The sequence below is a fragment of the Aquarana catesbeiana genome, linkage group LG03 (assembly GCF_042186555.1).
Source record: "Aquarana catesbeiana isolate 2022-GZ linkage group LG03, ASM4218655v1, whole genome shotgun sequence".
In the NCBI taxonomy this organism is placed as follows: domain Eukaryota; kingdom Metazoa; phylum Chordata; class Amphibia; order Anura; family Ranidae; genus Aquarana; species Aquarana catesbeiana.
Window position 1 is genome coordinate 189,667,501 of NC_133326.1, and position 20,350 is coordinate 189,687,850.

At 38.8% G+C, this 20,350-nt stretch overlaps 1 protein-coding gene across 1 annotated transcript in view; it reads left to right on the forward strand.

Moving 5' to 3' along the window:
* The window catches only part of PRKAR2B (protein kinase cAMP-dependent type II regulatory subunit beta), a 188,438-nt gene that overhangs the window by 116,329 nt on the left and 51,759 nt on the right, over window positions 1-20,350 (forward strand). Inside the window, exon 4 of the mRNA XM_073619660.1 lies at window positions 2,688-2,771. Within this exon, the coding sequence (XP_073475761.1) occupies window positions 2,688-2,771 (84 nt within the window). The remainder of the gene's footprint in view (window positions 1-2,687; window positions 2,772-20,350) is intronic.

A 20,350-nucleotide genomic window follows, 5' to 3' on the forward strand; every position in this document is an offset into this window, starting at 1 on the left:
TTTGATTTAATGTTGTTTTTTTTTTTATTTGATTTGTTAGTGTTATACATGGCTGGCCTTTTTGTTTGTCGGTGTCAAATTCCTCTTAAAGACAGCAGTGACTACAAAAATCCTGTTATTTGCATGTATAAATCAGACTTAGGTTGAAATTAAATAGCAACCAATAAATGTATGTGTTTTTAAGTTTCTTTAATGCAATTGCCTCAATTATTTGCACACTTTCCTCCAAAACTCATTCCATAATTTTCGAATTACTTCTTTTTCTGCTCTGTTATAACGTAAAACTGAGCTCCGAGCAGATACAATATATAAACATTCATTTGGCTCTTTAATCATTAATACATCATTAATTTTTTTTTTAAATGCAACAGCGCAAATATTTGAATTGGATCGGGTATGTGCCTCTTGTAGCCCCTCTACAGCAGGGCTGAAGTTTGAGAGGATGAAGCAGCCAGTCAGTTCATGTGCTGACAAGGAGCATAGGGGAAGAAAGCAGACTGACAGAAAGATGAGCTCATCGCTGTGCTGCTTCTCCTTTCACTGTCCATTAACAGGCAGGACAGTCCGGGCACAGTGAAAGTTGGTAGAATGATGCTGGACATTAGACTGAAGGCATCTTGTGGTGAAAAGAAGTACTGTGTGGAAGAGCTCTGGATTGAAAGTGAACATTGCAGAAAAAGCAGCTTTTTTATTTTATTGTCTAATGGGCTATTCATTTTTATCTTGGTATTTTTGGCTGGAGTTTTGCTTTATTTACCAAAAGTTTTGATAATTTTTTTTATTTTTAGGTTTTTTATGAACACAGTAGATTGTGTGCTGCTCCTAATTTTCAGAACTTTGAGGAAACAGTAAATTTCTATTTGTCTATGCTTCATTTCTCCACAGTATTCTCACTTTTGCGTGTGATGTATAGATCTGTAGAAGTAATTATTCTATTTAGGGCTAAACCTAAACTCTAAAAAAATTAAATATCTTGCAATCCTTAAAGTGATTGTAAATGATCACCTTGTAAAGCAACCCATTCAGTTTAACATAGAAATGAAAGGCAAAACATTTGTGTAGAGATATAAAAAGAAATGATAACTACCTTTTTTATAAGTGATCACATACCCTTTGTTCTCAGCTGCCTAAGAGCTGGGGGGGGGGGGGGGCAACAGCACACTAATTTCCCTAGTGAAAGGCTGTGCAGAGGGTGTGTATCAGGGCAAGTCTAATTATTGGAGGAGAGCAGGCTGAGTTCCTGACACATCTCGAGAACTTACCACAGTGTGTTCTCCTGCTTAGTGTGGTCAGTTTTTAATAGGAACGTGGAGGGCCTGTCAGGAACACCAGGGATTTCACACAAAGGAAACCATACAAAGAGAACAGGATACTTTTTTTTCATACAAGTACATGGTACAGCAGGCACATATCAGGAATATGGAATATTAGGTTTACAAACGTTTAAAGGTTCACCTTTGCCAACATGTCACATGTTACACCTGTATTTAGGTAATCACCAGCCCCCTCACCCCCAGAGCCCCCTACCCCGTGACAGTGGGCAGAGGTTCATCTCCTCACAGCCACTGTCACATCTCCTCTTGCCACTCTTTCATAAAGACCAGATTTGTGCACGACTAATAGTTGTCCTGTGGACAGATTCTCTCACCTGAGCTGTGGATCTCCACAGCTCCTCCAGAGTTACCATGGGCCTCTTGGCTGCTTCTCTGATTAATACTCTTCTTGCCTGGCCTGCCAGTTTAGGTGGACTGCCATGTCTTGGTAGGTTTGCAGTTGTGCCATACTCTTTCCATTTTCGATGATGGATTAAACAGTGCTCCATGAGATGTTTAATGCTTGGGACATATGTTTTTATAACCTAACCCTGCTTTAAACTTCTCCACAACTTTATCCCTGACCTGTCTGGTGTTTTCCTTGGCCTTCATAATGCTGTTTGTTCACCAAGGGTCTCTTACAAACCTCTGAGGGCTTTACAGAACAGCTGTATTTATACGGAGTTTAAATTACACACGGATGGACTCAATTTACTAATTAGATGACTTCTGAAGGCATTTGGTTCCACTAGATTTTAGTTAGGGGTATCAGAGTAAAGGGGGCTGAATACAAATGCACGCCACACTTTTCAGATATTTCATTGTAAAAAAATTTGAAAACCATTTATCATTTTCCTTCCACTTCACAATTATGTGCCACTTTGTATTGGTCTATCACATAAAATCCCAATCAAATACATTTATGTTTTTGGTTGTAACATGACAAAATGTGAAAAATTTCAAGGAGTATGAATACTTTTCAAGGCACTGTATCTGAATAAACTACTACTTGTAGTTCTCAAAAATGTTCTTAGCCTGAAATAAGAATGCTAATGCCGCGATCATATCTAAGGACTGGTATGCTGCAATATTTTACATTTTGCTCTTGAATTTATACAGTATAATCTTTAACAAAAGTGTTATGTACATGTAACTGTACCTGTACATGTAAAAGAGTTTGTTGCAAAAAATCAGTGTCATTGTTTTTAAAACAAAAAGTTGTGAATTATTTAAGAAAAATTCAGCAAATGTGTACAAAATTGGAGATCTTACTGCACTAGGGTGAAAGAGAAAAAGAATGATAGTTTTGTCTTTAGTTCCTGATTTAATTTGTGACCTTATTATGACATTTTTTTTCTTCCTAATTTGGATAAGATTATCAATCCAAAAACAGATGATCAGCGACAAAGACTGCAAGAAGCTTGCAAAGATATCCTTCTGTTCAAGAGCTTAGATCAAGTAAGTATTTTACATTTAGTTTTTTAACCACTTCAGCCCTGGAAGGATTTACCCCCTTCCTGACCAGAGCATGTTTTGCGATACGGCACTGCGTCACTTTAACTGACAATTGCACGGTCGTGCGACGTTGCACCCAAACAAAACTGACGTCCTTTTTTTCCCACAAATAACAATAACAAAATAATGCAAAATAGAGCTTTCTTTTGATGGTATTTAATCACCTCTGTGGTTTATATTTTTTGCGCTATAATCAAAAAAAAGTGACAATTTTGAAAAAAAAAAAGCAATATTTTTTACTTTTTGCTATAATAAATATCCCCAAAAAATATATAAAAAATGAATTTCTTCCTCAGTTTAGGCCAATATGTATTCTTCTACATATGTTTGGTAAAAAATATCGCAATAAGCGTATATTGATTGGTTTGCGCAAAAGTTATAGCATCTACAAAATAGGGGATAGATTTATGGCATTTTTATTATAATTTGTTTTTTAATTAGTAATGGCGGCAATCTGCGCTTTTTTTTATCATGACTGCGACATTGTGGCGGACAGATGTGACACTTTTGACACTATTTTGGGATCAGTGACATTTAAACGGCGATCAGTGCTATAAACATGCACTTATTACTGTGTAAATGTCACCGGCAGGGAAGGGGTTAAACACTAGGGGGCGAACAAGGGGTTAAATGTGTTCCCTAAGTGTGTTCTAACTGTAGGGGGGATGGACTCACTACAACATGGCAGATCACTGCTCCCGATGACAGGGAGCAGTAGATCCCTGTCATGTTGCTAGGCAGAACAGGGAAATGCATTGTTTACATAGGGATCTTCCCATTCTGCCTCTCCGTGTCACGATCGCGGGTCACACCGGCGGACATCGAGTCCGCGGGACCCACGGGCATGCTCACGTGGCGCGCACACGCCCACTAGCCTGCGTTTTAAAGGGGAAGTACAGTACGCCCATTTGCGCAGCCATGTCATTGTGCCGACGTATATCATCGTGCGCTGGACGGCACACGGTTAATCCCTTAGTGTCTGAGGGTAAAACAAATGTTAATTGCCTGAACACAATTTTGCAACTTTGACATGTGTTAGTAAAATTGTACATATCATCCCAACTGCTTTGTGTATCAAGGTGGATTATACCTTGGGTTTTTTTCAGGATAATAAGGGCTTTCTGATGGTGGTAAATTGTAATGGATATCTCCGTTATTTATTTATTTTTATTATCAAAGGAAATCTGGCCCAAAATAGTAAAACAAAATCCTTTTTTTATTTAGCTGTATATTTCTGGATATTATGATAACCTACCACCCAAAATAAAATTATCCTGCTCCTGACGATCGTAGTGATACCACATATGTGTATGTTAGCTGTTGTGTATACCCATAGTAGGGCCCAAAGCATTTTGCTTTTTTTTTTATCCTACCTAAAACACACTGACACTGATACTAATTTATGGTTCAATGTTTTTTATTGTGAATTTGTACATAATAAACACAGAAACAGGGTTTTTATAATCAATGAGCCATTAACAAGATTCAATGTTGACAAAGTTATCCGCTATAATACAGTTTTCAGAATATGCGATAAGCTGTTACTCGGTTGTATACTGATTCTTATTATACATAGCTCCATAGTTTAGGTGATAACATGTTGACTCGTATAAGTCAGAGATGTAAGAGTTTAAATTTTGTCTTTAAGTAACTATACAGAAGCAAGGCACCGATAGGTCAGTATTTGGATAGAGAGAAGAAATAGGGACAAAAAGAGAGGGGGCAGGAAAGGGAGAGGGGGGGGGGGGGGTTAAATGGTTGCTGTATAACCTGAACATAAATTGAGAACTAAATCAAAACAAATCACAAATATACATTTGTTTTGTATGGCGCTTTAACGACACTGATACTGATATTTATTTATTTTTTACACACTTGTTTATTTACATCTTCCTCTCCTGCAGGAACTTGTGTGATCAAATAATCCTGACAATTAGGGCACTTTCACACTGAGCAGCGGCAGACGGCGGGGGTAAAGTGCCGCTATTTTTAGCGGCGCTTTACCATCGTTTTTGCGTTGCTTTTCGGCCGCAAGCGGGGCACTTTTAACCCCCGCTAACGGCCGAAAAAGGGCTAAAGGCGCCGCTGTATCGGCGCTTTCCCAAAGATTCGGCAGTGCTGCCCATTGATTTCAATGGGCAGGGGGCGCTTTAGGAGCTGTGTATACACCACTCCTACAGCACCTCAAAGTTGCTGCTTGCAGGACTTTTTTCCTTGTCAAAAGAAGTTTATTGAGTATACAATATTATAAAGATACATAAAGTAAGTTTACAAGGATCTATAAAGTAAGCTCATTGTTTTACAATAGGGTTTATATAGGTAAATATCATGAAATTTCAAATATTAAACATTGGGTTCACGTAAACCTAAATTAAAGATATATATAATTTCCTTAGTTACTTTTGTAGGTATTTAAATGATTTATACCTACTATACATATTGTTTACAAGTAGAGTGTATATAGGTCAAATAAATTCTGATAATGAGCTTTAATCGTAAGGTGGAGAAAAGGAAAGAGAAAGAAGAAAAAGGGTTGAAAGGTAGAGGTATGGTCCACAAGATTGTCCCGCTCGTCAGTTTATTATTCTTTTTAGTTCTCTTTGAAGCCTTAGAATGGGTGTCTCTGTAAGTCATTTAATCTGTTACCATGGCAACAGGACAGAGTCATTGAAGTTTGACAGGAACTGTTGTTTTATCCAAGGATGCCAAAGTTTTTCAAATTTTGGAATTTGATTTTGATCGATGGCTACCATCTTAGCATGGGACATTGTATTATTCATTCTGTGAATTGTTTCTGCTAGTACCAATGTAGGAGATTTCCATGCCTTGGCCACTGTTTGTTTTGCAGCCGTTATTAGTTGGATCATAAGTTTGAATTGAGAGAGTGTTAACCATTCCGGTTTTAGATTAAGTAAAGTTAAATATGGATCTGGTTGTATTATTTTTTTAAATATTTTAGATGCAATCACGGAGACTTCCTTCCAGAAGGTTTGGATTACTGGGCACGTCCACCATATGTGTAAATATGTGCCTATTTCTGGGCATCCTCGAAAACAAAGAGCTGAGGTATTAGGTGAATATTTTGCCACTCTAGCGGGTACAAGGTACCAGCGAGTTAGGACTTTATAATTTGTCTCCAGTGCTAAGATGTTGGGTGAAGATGACTTAGATGTGAGCCATATGTTAGACCAGTCCGTGTCTTCTAAAGTTCGTCCCAGGTCCTCCTCCCACCTCTGAACGTAAGAGGGTCTATTAAGATTTGCTACTCCATATAATTGATTATAAAGTGATGAAATTGTACCTTTAGCAAATGGATCTTTTGTACAGATTGATTCAAAAATGGATAATTGGGATAATGGTGTATCCCCCTTTAGGAATGGTGTATAGAAATTTTTGATTTGGAGATATCTAAATATCTCAGAGTTTGGTAGATCATATTTTTCTCTAAGCGATGGGAATGAAAGGAATGATTTAGATGCTATGAAGTCATTTAGTGTCTGAATGCCTGATGTTGTCCAAGCTTTAAAAGAATTTGGGTAGATCCATGTTGGATAAAAGGCCGGATTTCTGATAAAAGAAAGGAGAGGATTGTGTGGAGATTGTAACTGATATTTGGTTTTTAATTTATCCCAGAGAAATAAGAAGTGTTTAGTTATGGGATTATGAATTTTAAAGTGGTCTTTAGGATCAAGCCATAATAAATTTGATATTAATAGAGGGTCATTTTCTGAAGCCTCTATAAATACCCATAATGGGATTTCCTGTTTTGCATGGTATTTGGACAGACTGGCCAAATGTGCTGCTCTGTAGTAGTTAGTAAAATTAGGGTATCCCAGGCCTCCTTTATTTTTGGGAAGATGTAGTGTGTGTATAGGTATACGTGGTTTAGAAGAGCCCCATATAAACGAAGTTGCTCTTTTTTGTACTATTCTCAAAAAATAGGAAGGAATTGGAATAGGGAGGACTCTGAATAGATAAAGCAATTTGGGTAGAATAGTCATTTTGATTGCATTAATCTTCCCTATCCAGGATAAAGGAATTTGCGACCATTGTTTTATTAGATTTGTGATCTGTCTTAATACAGGAGGATAATTGGTTGAGAATAAGTCAGAATGAGATGCTGTTAAATGAATTCCAAGATATGGGATTGATTTTTCTGCCCATGTGAATGGGAGTGCAGCCCTAGCCGGGATCAATTCCATGTTTGTGAGTGAAATATTAAGCACTAGGCATTTCTTAGGATTAATCATAAGGCCGGATAGGGCTGCAAATCCATCAAGAGCTGGTATTAAGTTAGGACCAGAGACCTGTGGTGATGATAGAAAAAGTAATATATCGTCTGCAAATATACATAATTTGTGTGTAATACCTCCTACTTCAATGCCAGTTATAGTTTGGTTTGTTCTGATGTATTGGGCCATGTGTTCGAGTATAAGGGCAAATAATAAGGGAGATAATGGGCAACCCTGTCGGGTACCTCTTTCGATATTAAAGGCATCAGATTTGTATCCAGCATATTTTATATAGGCTTTGGGTTTATTATATAATGCTTTGATCCATGTTAAAAAGTGGGGTCCAAAACCCCATTTTTGTAATGAATATTGCATATATTGCCAGGATACTGTGTCAAATGCCCTCTTAATATCGAGAGATAGAAAACATAAAGGGATTTTCCGTTTTTTAGCAATATGTGCCAATAACACTGCCCTGCGTATATTATCGCCTGCCTGTCTATTTGGCATGAAGCCTACTTGATCTCTATGTATTAATTTTCCTATAATGCTATTGAGGCGTTTTGCTATTATTTTTGCTAATAATTTAATATCGAGGTTTAACAGAGAGATAGGCCGATAATTCACACAGGAAGTATCATCAGAAAGGGGTTTTGGGATCATACAAACAATTGCCATTAGTGTTTCTTGCCGAAAAGAATGTCCATCTAGAAGTTTGTTAAAAGTTTCAGTGAGAATGGGAGAGATTATTTCTGAGAATGTTTTATAGTATAAAGCTGAGTAGCCGTCTGGGCCTGGTCTTTTGTTAAGTTTTAGGTCTTTTATGGCGTTAGCAACTTCATCTATAGTTATAGGCTCATCCAAACTGCTTTTTTGATTCTGAGATAACTCAGGTAAGGTTATTTTTGAGAAGAAGGATTCAGCCTCTGTAGGATTAAATTCATTGTTTGTCTTGTATAAAGTTGCGAGATGTGAGTGAAATTTATGAACTATTTTAACTGGATTATAAGTGTAAACATTTTTTGATAATTTCAAACGTATTGGTTTGAAAGATTTGTTAGTTGAATTTAATGCCCGAGCCAAATATGTACCTGGTTTGTTTGTATTCATGTAGAAATTGTGTTTGGAGCGTTTGAGGGATTTATCAACTGACTCAGTGAGAAATAGATCGTATTCCAATCTAGATTTTTCCAGGTGAGATTTTGTACTCTGAGATGGATTATCTTGAAATGATATGTAGGCTGCATTAAAATTGAGTTCTAGTTTTTTTGCTAGATTTTTGCGTTCCCGTTTAAATAGTGCCATTTGTCTTTGTATTGTACCACGCAAGACAGGCTTATGAGCTTCCCACAGTGTTATTGGGGAGATGTCTGTTGTATTATTAATTGATATGTATTCCTTTAAAGCTTGTTCAATGGCCATCTGATGTAGTGGGTGTTTGAGCATTATGTCCGGTAAGTACCACGTTGGGTCATGCGCTTTTGGTATGGCTGAGGCTATAGTAGTGTATACTGCATTATGGTCAGACCACGGAATCGGAATTATATCTGATGCAATAATTTCTGGTATCATTCCTATTGTTAGAAAAATATGATCTATTCTGGTGAAGGTTTGATGAGGGTGCGAGAAATAAGTGAATAAGTGAATTTCTTTGGGTTACTTTCTCTCCACGAATCTACCAGATTGTATTTGGAAAGAAGTTGAGAAAAAGGTAATCTAGAGGTTATTTTGGATGGTGTAAAAGGTGATTTATCTAGAAATGGGAGGAGGGCCTGGTTCGAATCCCCACACATTATCACTGTTCCTATTTTGTGTGTATTAATCACTTGTAATATATGTGAGAGGAATGGTGTAGGTTGTTTGTTAGGAGCGTAGTAGGAAATCACCGTGATTGCTGTATCCATTATATAACCCATGAGTATCAGGTATCTACCTTCTGGGTCTTTAATTTCTGATGATAAGGTGAATGGTGTGGATCGGTGAAATGCAATTAGAGTTCCCCTTTGCTTGGTACAGGCAGAAGCCGTGTAAATTTGTTGATAAAAAGGAGAAATATATTTTGGAGTAGAATCTTTGGTGAAGTCTGTTTCTTGGAGGCATACTATGTGAGCCTTCTTGTTATGAAAAGTACGGAAGGCTTTAGTCCTTTTTTGAGGGACATTTATTCCCTGAACATTCAGGGAAAGTATATTCAGTGGTGCCATGGCAACAGATCAAATAGTTTTGACTTACTTTTTGTTATGCAGAGCTGACTGCGCAGATCAACCTGTGTGGACTGAAGAGATGAAAAGATAGAAAAGAAACCAGTGAATTCTGGAGTAAAGAGTAAACAAAAAACATATGAGATTAGATGATACATTGTATAAATTATTTTTTGCAAGTAATCACAATTTACCCGTGAAAGAGAGTAAATATCTCTCTCAGGGGAATAAGTGCCTTCGTCACACTCCCACATAATATGGTTGGGAGAATGAGGAGGGCTAATGGGGGTACACGGATCTTCCGCTTACAGGAGAGAAGTGCTATGTCAAAAGACATCAAAATGATGTTTCATTAATTGGAGTGCAGAATATAGTTTTTGTTGAAATTATTTATTCCAGGGTGGTTGTATATGGTTAGTCTTGCCCTAGGCTAAGTAATTCAGTTAGAAAGGTACTGTTAATAACTTTGGTATTGATGAAGATAGTTTGAATTATTTTGGGATTTTAACCCTTTTAGAGTAAACAATTACATATTTTATTCATATGTAACTGTTTAGATATGTTAACTCATAAAATTGAGGTTGTATTGCTTCAGATTAGAATAAACAAAAACATAATTCCAGGAACTAGTTAGGTAATAATATATTTGTTTTAAGAAAAGAAAGAAAAAGCTTCCATTACTTCTGGATTATTGAACATATTTGTCCTAAAAAGTAATAAATCTATTGTTATTACCTGATAATATATAACTGAACAAGAATTTCCTTATTTCACTTATATATTCTAAGGCTATATGAATCAGAAGTAATAAGAAATATAACTGGAATGTAACATGATCCCACACAGTGTGTGACTATCAGAATGCAGTTACATTCAGTTATAAATACAGGTTTTTTTATAGAGAACCATCACTTAGTATAATAAATGAAGAGATATCAGGAATTAGGATGTCAGTCCATTGAATCTTCTTGGTCCATGGATGATGTGGCATAACGGCCTCTTTTGTGAGAATGATGATTCCCATTTTGTTCTGATATTTTCTGGGTGCTGCCTGAAGGTGAAGATGATGCTATTCTTCTGCGTGTGGGAGAGTTGCTGCTTGTGGGTTCTGTCAGATTTAATTTTAAAAGGGTTTGTTGTAGTTCATCTGCTGATCTGGTTCTGTAAATTGTACCTTGGTAGTTAAATCTGACTGAAAAGGGGAAGCCCCATTGATACATAATGTTGTGGCGTTGCAGTTCCATTAGTTGGGGTTTCATGGATCGTCTTTTAGTAATAGTAAGTTGGGATAGGTCAGCAAAAATTTGATAATTGTGTCCTTGAAAATTAAGTTCCTTTTTTTCTCTTGCAGCAATTAGTATTTGTTCTTTCGTTCTGTAATAATGAAATTTTGTGATTATATCACGTGGGGGTCCATCTTTCTTTTTGGCTGTGAGGGCTCTGTGTACTCTGTCCAGTTCTAAACGTTCAATAGGGATATCTGGCTTTACTTCTTGTAATAGAGCAGTAATAGTAGATTGCAGGTCTGTCACAGTTTCAGGTATTCCCCTTATGCGCAAGTTTGAACGTCTGGCTCTATTTTCGTAATCTTCGAGCTTAGTTTGAAGTATTAAATTCTCTTCTTTTAATTGTTCCAATTCTGTTATATTTACTTGGGTTGTAATTTCAATTTCATCCATTTTTATTTCTAAGGCTGCGGTGCGGTTTCCCAGCTCTCTTATTTCTTTGGTTAGGCTTTTTGTTATTTGGTCTGAGGTTTGTTTTAAAGCCTTATGAAGCATCTTTTCAAATTGTAATAATATTACTGGGGATGCTGAGGAGGCTTGTGGAGAAGTTTGTGAGAGGATTTGTTCTGTATCTGACTCAAATGGAGAGTCTTGCTGTGACGTTTTCTGTCTGTGAGAGCGCCCTGATGGTGTATCTTGTGAGGTGACTGGAGCTGCTTTAGTTGCAGTGAGTGCCTGTGAGCTCTTTGTGAGGTGATTTTTATTTCTTCCACGGTTTCCTCCCAGTACCATATTTCCTGCCCAAACTTTCACAGTTTGTTTCCTGGGGCAAAAAGGTTCAAATGGATACCTTTTGAGCCTGCAGGCTCCGCTTTGTCCTTCTCTTCTCTCCTCAGCGGTGCGGAGCTCTAACAATGCATGTCTGCTCCGCTAGGCTCCGCCCTGCAGGACTTTTTTGAGCGTCCTGCCAGGGCACTGCTCCAGTGTAAAAGCCCTCAGGCTTTCACATTGGAGTGAAAGGAGAGGCGCTTTACAGGCCCTATTTTTAGTGCTATAGCGCCTGTAAAGCGCCTCAGTGTGAAAGGGGTCTAATGGCAAAAATAGAATAGCTATCAAACAAAAGAGTTAAAAAAACAAAACTAATTGTTACTTGTAATTGTAATGCCCGTACACACGGTCGGATTTTCCGACGGAAAATGTGTGATAGGTCCTTGTTGTCGGAAATTCCGACCCTGTGTAGGCTCCATCACACATTTTCCATCGGATTTTCCGACACACAAAGTTTGAGAGCAAGCTATAAAATTTTCCAACAACAAAATCCGTTGTCGGAAATTCCGATCGTGTGTACACAAATCCGACGGACAAAGTGCCAAGCATGCTCAGAATAAATAAAGAGATGAAAGCTATTGGCCACTGCCCCGTTTATAGTCCCGACGTACGTGTTTTACGTCACTGCGTTCAGAATGATCGGATTTTCCGACAACTTTGTGTGACCGTGTGTATGCAAGACAAGTTTGAGCCAACATCCGTCGGAAAAAATCCTAGGATTTTGTTGTCGGAATGTGTGTACGGGGCATAAGACTTTAATAGAAAAGCCCAAGGCTTTTATGGGCACCATGGAGTAAGTATTTCTTTATTGTTCATTGGGGTCACAGGATCAGCAGTAAATAATAAACTGGGTTATACCACTGCCTAAAGGAAGGAAAGGGAAACCAGCAAATGAAAAAGTTAACCCCTTCAACTCCTATCATGCTTCAGTTTGCTAGCATCCTGGGGGATAGATGTCTTTTCTGTATTGAGAAAATTTTAACCGTTTTTTTTTAGATATTTTTCCTTTTATTAGGGTTTGTTATATTCTTCAATTAAGACTTCATCGCTATGCTGAAGTGATCAGCTCTTTATGCAGCTATCCAGATCAGTTAATCCTCAGCAATGCCTTGGAGGCCATAGCTGGATCTCTCATCCATCCCTGTGATTCTTCAGGGAGTCCTGGGCTTGATGATAACCTCATTCAAGGCATTCCCTTTTGCCCAACTTCACTTCAGACCCTTACAACTCAACATTCTGGCTGAATGGGACAAAAGGGTGCAATTTATGGACCAATAAATGTGCCTGACACCAAAGATTAAATTATCTCCGATCTTGTGGGTCAGGAATTAAGCCCTGGAATCAGGGAAATCCTTCTGATTTCTTGGAAGAATCTCACAACAGATGCCGTTTTGGCAAAGGGGTCGTGGATGCTGGAGGAATCTCATCTTCTGATCATAATTCTGGAACTTCAATAATTTTGACTACCCCTTATATGCTGTACTTTTTTGATTGCATACATAAACAAGCTAACTTCTGGAACCAAAAAGCATACTGCAGCAAGAGAAGCAGAAAAAGATCTACCTTGCACAGAACCTTGTACAGAACACATTCCATCCTTGTTCACTGTTTACATTTCAGGTGTGGACAAGAGGCAATCAGAATTCCCCAGCCACTGACACCTGGACCTCCAGATATGGATATCTTGACCTCGAGATTCAACAGTAAACTAAGCAAGTTTGTTTCCAGGTGCAGGGATCCTCTAGTGGTAGCAGTAGCTGTGGTCCCTCCATGGGATCAGTACGAAGGTAATCTATGCCTTTTGTTTTCCGAAACTCCTTCCTAATCTGCTCCACAGAATAGAGCTGAAGGGCATTCTGGTGATCCTCATACTACCGAATTGGGCCAGATGGATGTGGTATTCTGATCTCATCAGACACTTGGCAGAATCTCCATGGGCTGTTCCATATCTACCAAATCTTCTGTCCCAAAGATCAGTTTACCACCCCACTTCAGTCACTGGCTTTGTTGAAACCTCGGTCTTAAGAAATAGAGACCTTTCTGATTTAGTAATTTCCACACTTCCAAAAGCCAATTTTTTTCCTCCTTCAAGGTCTACCATTGCACATGGAAGTCTTATGTCACTTCGGTACAGGGTAAGAAATTTTCAAGCCTTGAACTTACTTTCTGGGACGAATTAAGGAACACATTTTGGCTCTTGCACTCTTGTTCTAAAGGTGGCTTACCTCCTATGTCTTTGCTAAGACTTTCTACAGATTGTCTCTCATGTAGCTCCACTTATACAAACACCAGTGACTCTTTAGGATCTAAATTTGGTTCTTTCAGCTCTTCAAAAACCATTTTTTTTAACCCATCGGGGATATTCCCCTTTCTACTCTTATGCACAAGGTTGTCTTCCCTGTTGCCATCACCTCTGCAAGGCGTGCTTTTGAGCTAGATGCCTTGCCTGGTAAAGAACCTTTTCTGATCTTACACAAGGACACAGTTGTGATGAGGCACAGGGCCTCTTTTCCTGAGGTGATCTCAGCCTTTCATCTCAACCATTGTGTTTCTGCCCTTTCTGTGATCAGTGCACTTAACTTGTGTTATGTACTGTACAGACACTGGTGTTGTTTTTGTTCATGCTAAAGTAGAGAGCTGAACTCTGACATTGATCTCTAATTTCTCTGGCAACCACAGCAGCTACATAAGTGAGCAAGCAGCACTGTTAGGAACTACAAGTTTCAGCACTTCTGATTCACTTTGTTTGACACAGGCAGAAGGGATTTCATGTACACATGAGTCTGACAGGCTTCCTCCTGCTGTGGCAAATGACAATGCTCGCCTCTAGCGGTGCCTGCTGGCAGAGATGAAAGCTGTCACTCACACAGCCATGTCGAGGGAGAGTGCAAGCTATCTGACCATGATGCTCAGCAAGGATAGCCCTGAATAGGAATTGGACCAGGTGTGGGGTGCATTTGATCCCCTGGGGATTCAGTGCAATAAAAAGGTTTTTTTTTAGTTGTACTGATACTGCCACCTTTCCTGTTAAAGAGCACTCTACTAAGCGTGTAAGTACTTCTTTGGGCGTTTCAGCAACAAGCAGATTTCTCGGATTTGCAAGGTTGCCATCTGAACTTTTATTCATAACATTCTCAGGCTTCAGCTGATGCAAGCTTAAAGCGGGGTTCCACCCAAATTTTGAACAATATCTGTATGTATTCTCTTCCTTGCCTAGATGCTGACATGCCGTTTAAGAAAAATTTAAATCGCCGTAATTACCTTTTATTTTTCTATTCTTCTTTGCACTTCCTGGTTCTCCTCCCGTGGGAGTAGGCGTGTTTCTAGCCTCTCCCAGACTCCTGGGAGCTAGTCTCAGGCTTCCCAGGATGCCACTGAGCATGTGCGGGAACGAGCGGTGAATGCTGGGAGCACAGCATTCACCACATCCAGGAAATAAATGCTTGTGGGCTTAAAATGCCCACAATGAAGATGGAAACCGCCTGCTGTGAATAATATAAGTTATTCTTTCCGACGAAATCTGACACAGGCAGACATATTACACACAATATGTGAGTATGTAATGCTGAGAAGAAAAGTTTGTGAATGAACTCAAAAAAAAAAAAAAAACGATAGATAGGTTGACCCCCGCTTTAAAGTGTAAGGCCCTTCAGGCAGCTTTTCTCTTTTCATTATGTAAATTTATTAGTGTTTTGGTAATGTTGTTTACCCCTAAGCTGGACTGCTTTTGGACATCCTAGTTGTCTCTGAATTACTTCTGATCCTGTGTCCCTTAATAAGTGATAAAGAAAACTGGATTTTTGTATTCGCAGCAATAATCTGTTTTTGAAATTTATTAAGGAACACGGGTCTTACCCCTTTGTGTTTGTGATATACTCCTAATACTGTTTTTTAATAAAAACTGAAGCAAGATGGGAGTGGGAGGGGTTATACCTGACTGGTTAACTTTTTTGTTTGTCAGTGTCCAGTTCCTCCTCTAGGCGGCAGTATAACCCAGTTGTCTCTGCATTACTTCTGATCCAGTGTGCCGTAATGAACTGTATTTTTGTCCATCTGCAGGACTGGTTCACTATATTCATGGATAAGTGAAAATGCAGAGCATAAAACATTTTTTGTTTTTGCTTTTGTTTTATACATGTGACTCTTTATAAAGGTAGGTAGAGAGTAAAGTTACCTTTAAATGTAGTTAAGCATTAGTGGCAGCTGGTGTTTTTTTTGGGAGGGAGGCGGGCTTTAAACAACCCGCCCCCCCTCTGAGTGGCCAGCGGCACCTCCCCCCCGCTGTTTGCCAGTCGGTCCGGCACGTACCCCATCTAAGCGGGTGGCAAGCAGCATGCAGCGGCTCCATGTCCTCTCCTCCATCAGCGGCTTCCAGCGTGCGGCTCCTCCCCTCCTCCTAGGGGTCCAATAGGATCGCCTGTCCTTTCAATTAGGTGACAGAGTTAATTGGCCAGGAGGAGGACCAGTGTTAGAATAGCGAATAACCATTTGTTATTCTAAAACACCTGAGTGGGCTGTGAGTGCATTCTCTGCACCCAGAGTCCACCCTATTTTGAAGCCTTTTAGAGCCTTTGGCTCTAATCGGTGCTTTAAAAAACACCCCGGCCACTGTAATTTATGCGCCTTTTAAAGTGGTAATGGACAGGCTGCCCCTGTTAAGCATAGATTAAAAAAGATTTGCTCTAAAAGATGTAATTTTACTTAAAGTGGATGTAAACCCTCACATATACCCAGTGAAGTGAACAGCCTCAGATGATGCACAGGGATGAAACAAATCTCCCTACATGAGATTTTTTCCATGTATATCGGCTGTCTTCAGCTGTATATATCCTTTAGAAAGTTCAGATTGTGTTACAGATTTTCTCTTCCTGTTCAACACTGAGTGTGAAGTCTGGGCAAACAGCCAAGACAGCTGATTGGAGGAAAGGCACACACCCCCACAGGCAAAGGAAGGAAGGAATGAAGAACTCTGCTCTAACAAGTCAAGCTGTCTGCTAATCTATTTATAGCAACCTCCCACATGCAAGTTTCAGGCTGCTTTTATCTCCTGTGTCAGAGAACTTATCAGAAGTTATCATGCTGATAACAGAGCTACAGAGGAGGAGAAAGCCATGGGACTCAGTGCTTGGAAGAGAGATGAGAAAACACTACAGATAGATGTGCCTAGCTCAAATTTCATGAATCTGGTTTACATCCACTTTAACTACCAAGTGAGAACGAGGGAGAGGTGAGTATAACTTAAACTTGGCACAGGGTTAGTAATCTTTTTAACCCACTGTCTGAAGTTTTCAGTCTTTATGACTTCTTAAAAGCAGTATGTTGATTGTCAGATTCCATTGTAAAATCCCATTATTCATGTCTTGTGGGGATAAAGTAGGAAAATATTTTTTGGAACTGTTATCATTTCTGTTTCTTTTGCTGTATATGTCTTACATCAGCCAAATGGGGACAAAGATTGCTTCAAGTCCAGGCATATGACTTAATACTAAATCTAGTGCAAAGTCATCTACCTATTTTTTTTAATATGCGACTCAGAAAGTATCATAGGCAGCTAATATGATATGCATATTATGTATATTATCATAATCATTTGACACTCCGATTTTAAACTGTTTGGTGGATCAGGTTAGTCCAGCTCTTTGCAGAATGCAACATATTCATTTGTATTGCAGCAACAATAAAGGCATATAAATCTTAACATATGTTGAATAATTATTGACAGTGTAGGGGGTGTGCTTTCATTGGGTGCAGTATTTTAATTGCTCTCCCTACAATTTCTGTACAGATTTTGAGGATTGCCTACTCTACTCTCCTCCATTTTTGCCAAAATGTTTTTCCATAATTACTTAGGTCACACCTACACGGGCATTGTGTCACACCCTTAGTGATGTTATATATATTTTGCTATTAGGTCACTCTAACTGTTGTACTGTGAGGTTTATCATACCTCATAATAATGGAATTTTCGAATACCTGCAACAATAGAATTTCACACAAACGTAAACTTGGAAAGCAGACTTGACAACAGCTCCTTATAACTCTTTCAAAAAAATTTTTTAACTTCTCCTGCAACATTTATTATAGAAAAGTAGAATAATAAAATGGTGATATTGGGGTTATATGCCACATCTTTATATTATACAAAGTAATAGCCTGGATTGACAGGTTTGTAATAGGAAAGAAAATGATAAAAATGTATTTCATTTCACATTATATGCATGTTTATCTGTACTCTTTCAATAATATGTCATTTCCATTCTGTCCAAACTCATTTAATAGTTTTTGTAAGGCATGTATCTGTTCTGTAATTAACAAATTGAAAATATAAAGTTATCTAGCAAAACAACATGAAAGAGCAGCTCTAGAATAAAATGTGTTACATTAGGATCTAATTATTATCTCAAGAGAATATCACTTGTGATCAGATGAGAGTGTTGCATGGCATAATTTGGAAACACTTGCTTTGACAGTATCAAAGAGACAAAGAATCAACATCGAAGGAAAAAAAAAATATTTAATTTAATCTATTCAGTGTATGTTGGAAATCATTCTCATTTCACTGAGCGCAAGAATGCCCTGCTGAGCAGGAGAAGGATACTAATTACTTATGTGGGTGGTCATACAGCAGGAAGCCACTGTGGCGCACAGTACATTATAAGATTAAAGAAGGACTCCTGCGTAAATTCTTTGAATCTAGAGTCAACTAAAAAATGCCTTCCATCTGCAAATAAAATCTATACATAAATGTTAAACTATAATTATTGGCCTCAATGATGGACTCATAACTGTATGTTATGCTGTATTTTTTTGCATATGTACCAGGGTTGGACAAAAATATGGAAACCAGGTAAAATAACTAAATCATTACCTAATATGGTGATGGACTGCCTTTGGTATCTAAGATGGCCTGGATTCTCCTGGGAATTGACAAATATAAGTCTTGGATGGTGGATAATGGAATCTGATACCACTCTTCATGTAAAAACGTTCTCGTTCTCACAAAGATCCCTGAGGCAGAAAACTAGCCTGAATCTTGTTCTCCACAGTTGACCATAGTGGCTCTATGATATTGAGATCTGGCAACTGCAGCACCCAGGGAAGGTGCGAGACTTTGTCTGCATGCTCGTCAAACCATGATTGGACAACACCAGCTGTGTGAATCTGAGCATTTTCATCTTGGTAGAGGCCACTGTCTTTGAGGAAATTATGTCTGCACCATGGGGAGCACATGGTTGACCAAAATGTGTACATAGTTGCTGGCAGTGACTCTACCTTTCAAGGTGATGATGGGGCCTGCAGAATACCAAAATATGGCTGCCCAAACCATGATTGTGCTGCCCCATGTTTTACCGCTGGCACGTGTCCTGGTTTGGGATGGTGTTTGACACATGTAGAGTGGTTGGAAACACTGTGAAACTTGATTCATCTTCATCATACCATATTACAGTCTTCCACTAATTGATAGGCCACCATTTATGGGTGTTGCACCATTCTTTCCTCTTCTGAGCATTAATATTGGTCCCTAGTGGTTTGGCAATTGCAGCTAGCCCATGAATGTTTTGTTTATGGAGTTCCCTCTGCACAGTTATTGTGGACACGGGCTTTGGAAGACTGAGATTGAGCTCTGCAGCCACTTTTGCAGCAGTTATTTTCTTATTCAGGGTCACAATCCTGTGCAATGTCCTTTTATCTTTTTCGGTCAGTTGACCATGTCGACCGTGCTTATGCTTATCAGATGATTTTTTCCCAGAAACTGTATATGCCAGCATAACCATTGATACTGTGCCTTGCGACACAGCAAATAAATTGGCAACTTCAGTCACACAGGCACCAGCTAAGCGGGCACCATCAATTTGCCCTCTTTGAAACTCAGTGAGCTCTGACATGACTCCCTATTACTAGCAGTGCACGCAGTGAATGATGAAAGTGAGGCTTCTTACCTGTTAGCTAGGTGTCTCATCACGCAGCGGAAGCAAAAGAATGTTACATCACTTCCACTTTCACACCTTCAAATCATGTAGTGTTTCCATATTTTTGTCCAACCCTTTAACTTAACTTAACATTTTTCAGAAGTCATAAGCCTGATCAGATGATCTGTAGTCTCCTCTCAGCAGTGGCTGGTCCTGCAGATACAGAGAGCAGTGCTAACGTAATGATGTTTACTTGGATAAATGACTATGGACGTCATTCAGCATGCAAGACTGAAGACATCTTTTGGCCAAAAAATATGTACTCCAGGGGATGGCTTCTGATTCAACATAAGTATTGCAACCAGAGCAGTTTTTTTTTTATTGGTGAACCATATGAAGATAACATAAATGAGCCTGAAGTTGGACTTTAAATGCTGTTTATATCCCTATTGTCACCTGGACAGAAAGCTAGGGGAAATTTCTGTAATTGTTACGCAGGCAGCAATAACATTCTGACAGAGATTCTACATATTTCTCCTACTATTAGAAAATGTGCTTATATTTATGGTGACATTAAATATTTACCTTAATTTCTTGTTGTGTCTGAAACCTGTCTCAGGACTCCATGTTTGTGTGAGAACAATTGTAATGACGAGTGTGGATATTACTCTTCTATGTCAGCATACAGTAATTGTGTTTGAGGGCAAGAAGTGCATTTACAATAAGATTAAACACAGGATGTTTTACTTACCTGTGTGATCTGTTTCTTGGAATACAGTACAGGACACATAGGCATAGGTTTATGCAGCTACAATTATATGATTGTACATTGGCAAGGTAGAGCTGTAAGGGCCCCCATATAACCCCTCCCATTCCCAGCAATCCTCAGTTTTTAAGCAAGCAAACTGAGAGCCAGAGGTGTGGGTCCTGTATTGTACTCCAAGAAACTGATTTTGCAGGTAATTCAAAAATCCTATCTTGTTTCTTGTACAAGACATAGGCATAGTCTTGAAAAGCTTGGAGGTCCAAAAGCAATACAAAAACAAGGAGTGAGCAAGGCAGTGAACAAATTCCAACAGGCTCAGTTAACAAAAGGTCAATGACCTAAACTTAGACGGCAACCTT